At 41.3% G+C, this 2844-nt stretch overlaps 1 protein-coding gene across 1 annotated transcript in view; it reads right to left on the bottom strand.

The window, feature by feature from the left end:
- Nucleotides 1-2844, bottom strand: part of tdrd7a (tudor domain containing 7 a) — a 19463-nt gene continuing 16619 nt past the window's right edge. The window contains 5 exon segments of the mRNA XM_029434313.1: nucleotides 1-599; nucleotides 862-1022; nucleotides 1335-1528; nucleotides 1979-2148; nucleotides 2398-2581. Coding sequence (XP_029290173.1) covers nucleotides 376-599; nucleotides 862-1022; nucleotides 1335-1528; nucleotides 1979-2148; nucleotides 2398-2581 — 933 coding nt within the window. The 3' untranslated portion in view covers nucleotides 1-375.

Raw genomic sequence — 2844 nt, 5'->3', positions numbered from 1 at the left:
GTACACCATCCTTTGGCTACATGTTTTAATATAACAGAACCTTGTGAACAGCTTTTCATGTTGAAACACTAAAATATTACAAACATATTATTTTCAGCCGAGTAACATAGTATAATATTAAACAAGATGTTACCATCAGAAGTGAAGTTTTCACAAATATGTAAATGTTTAAGTCATTTAAGATGGATTAAAGTATGTGTGTATATATATATATAGATATGCAAAATTAACTATACCATTGCATGCACAGCAATCAAAAAAACAATCAATTAGATGGTGCAATACAGTAATATACAACACAAAAACATGCAACACAAAGGTGATTCAGAAAAAGTGACTTTTGGCTTCCAAAGTTCACGTTAACAACATGAGATACTAGGCTGCCGAAGACAGCTCACCACTAATGTCGGCCATGAGGCTGTGAATCCAAAGGTCCTTGTCCTCAAATGTAGTGTCCACCAGGTAAACCGTCAACCTGCGTTCCCACATCTCACCTTTAACCTCCGACACACTCTCCACCTGAGCTACCAGCGCTCGATCCTCCACGTGGTTCCTGAATAACATGGAGGCCTCCTCTGACCACTGGTACTGTGTCATGCCTGCAGAACAACCATGATATTAGTAATCAGTATCAAAGCTGTTTAATCGATTCCCACCTTGTGTCATCAAGGTGGGAATCGATTAAACAGCTTTGATACTGAAAATAAATGTTGGTTGAAGTTGCAAAATTCCTGGAATATTCAAAGTAGTAACATTCCCAGGGAATTAACCGGAATAAAATTAAAATATAGGGATTTTATTTACTCAGGCTAAGTTTACCATTATTACATAATTGTAAGAGATAATTATGATTCAACTCACCTGCAAGTTGTGCAGTGATAGCCTGGAAGGGCAGCTGTCTGAATTCTTCGATCAGAGGCCTGAGGAAAGTATTCCGGGCCAGCTCATGTTTGCCGTAGTCCAACTCGAAGACAGAAACCAACCCATTGGCCAGAATCCCCTTCAGCTGCACACGATACCAACTAGGGAAGAGGCATGGATCAGTGAAGCCACCCACCATCAGACAATAGCAACAATATATATATCAATATATTTATCCTCACATAACGGCTATTAATATGAACTTAATATCCTTAGATCCCCAAGATCTAATGAGATCATCTACTGTTTAAGGAGCCCATGTCGTTTAACTGTGAGAAAACTGTCTATCATGCGTCATTCTGGACGTATCATCATAATGAGTTTACAGAAAGAGGTTACCATGGGGACATATTGTTCGACAGGTCTGATATATTTTACGTTTGCATCAGGAGCAAACACATTAAATCACCTACTTCTTCTCTATTTTGGCAGCATAGATCTCTCCTTTCTGGATGCGTGGGGCCGAGTTGAGCTTCCACGTCTGGTTATAATAGAGGATCATCTGCTCCATCAACACCACCAGCTTATGCAGGTCCTGCCATGGCTGCAGCACAAAGTAACCAGGGTGGCATGCCGCTGGCACAAACACATCCATATTCTGACCAGGCTGAAAGAAGACAGGGAGGGAAATGATGTGCATATTACCTCAAGGCTTTGTTTTAATTGTTAGAGGTTTTAATTAGTTGAAATGAGCTAAAATGACAATTACTTCTGTCATCGTTTTATCCCGTGCTGCTTTTGCATCTGAAGGCTGCTTGAACACAGCGAGGATAAGGAGTTGGACTTCGGTTGTTTTTCCTTTGATCGGAACATCTGGGTGATGCAGTCCCATTAACCCCCCAATTTAAAAAAACAACTCAGCGGATCTTAAAAGAATCACATCGGTGGATTCAAGAGGAAAGGTGATAAGATGGCATACCTGACCAAAACAAATGAATAATAAAATGATACGGTGATGATACTTAGCCTGAATACAAGCCACAAGATACGTTATTTACATCTGCTTCCCTTGCATGATAAGTAAGCCCCTACAGAAGGTTTGTCCATCTCCACACACCTGGGGGAACTCTAGTGGGGGAGGCAGAGGAAGTGGCTGCATCCCAGTGCTCGTATCTGGAGAAGATAAGTCCTCTGCTCCGTGATGAGTTTGGGTTGAAGACTCGGCGATGGGGTATGGGGCCGGGCTGCTCAAAGTCAACTTCTCCACTAGAGCACTAAGAAAGAAACCTAGAAATTTCAAAGTCAAATTAAAGCCGAGTCAGCACTTTAACCTCATAGTCACTGTTCCTAAATAAAATACAAAACAACAAAACGTCCAACACTTTGACTTCACATCATAAAACAGTTTGGAGAACAAAAAAAAAACTATTTCAAAAAGTGTACAAAGTTTGAGCAGACTTGTTCATGTACACAAATGCTGACTGTTGTTGGGAACCGTCCCAGAATAGGAGAAGACTTGTGTGTTTAATGTATTACCTGTATCCACGCTGCCATTATTGCTTGTGATTGCGTTGTTGTCGTTTTGTGTTGTGAGTTTCTGCCACAACTCTGACTGTGCCAGCTGATGGTTAACACTCTTGTCCAGCTGCTGACTGTCTGCACCAACGAACAGGTACATGTAGACCAGACAGTCCCCTTTGTGCTGGTCTAATTTGAAGATCTTAAATGAGGGAACAAAGGGAGGGAAAAAAACAAACAGAAGACACACATACAAAGTTAGAGAGACCTTGAGGTGACCGTGATTGTTGGCTCACTTGTAAACTTGATTTGCAGTGTTTACGTTTGGAATATTTGGAGCTAGATCAACACGGCTCCTGCTACACCATACACCAGGGGTCGGGAACCTATGGCTCGCGAGCCATATATGGCTCTTTCGATGACGCAATATGTTTCGCAGACAATTTTGAGCTGACATTTTGTTTT

The sequence above is a fragment of the Cottoperca gobio genome, chromosome 1, assembly GCF_900634415.1.
Source record: "Cottoperca gobio chromosome 1, fCotGob3.1, whole genome shotgun sequence".
Classification (NCBI taxonomy): domain Eukaryota; kingdom Metazoa; phylum Chordata; class Actinopteri; order Perciformes; family Bovichtidae; genus Cottoperca; species Cottoperca gobio.
The sequence above is the reverse complement of the archived record's forward strand: the minus strand, read 5'-3'. Positions and strand labels throughout refer to the sequence as shown.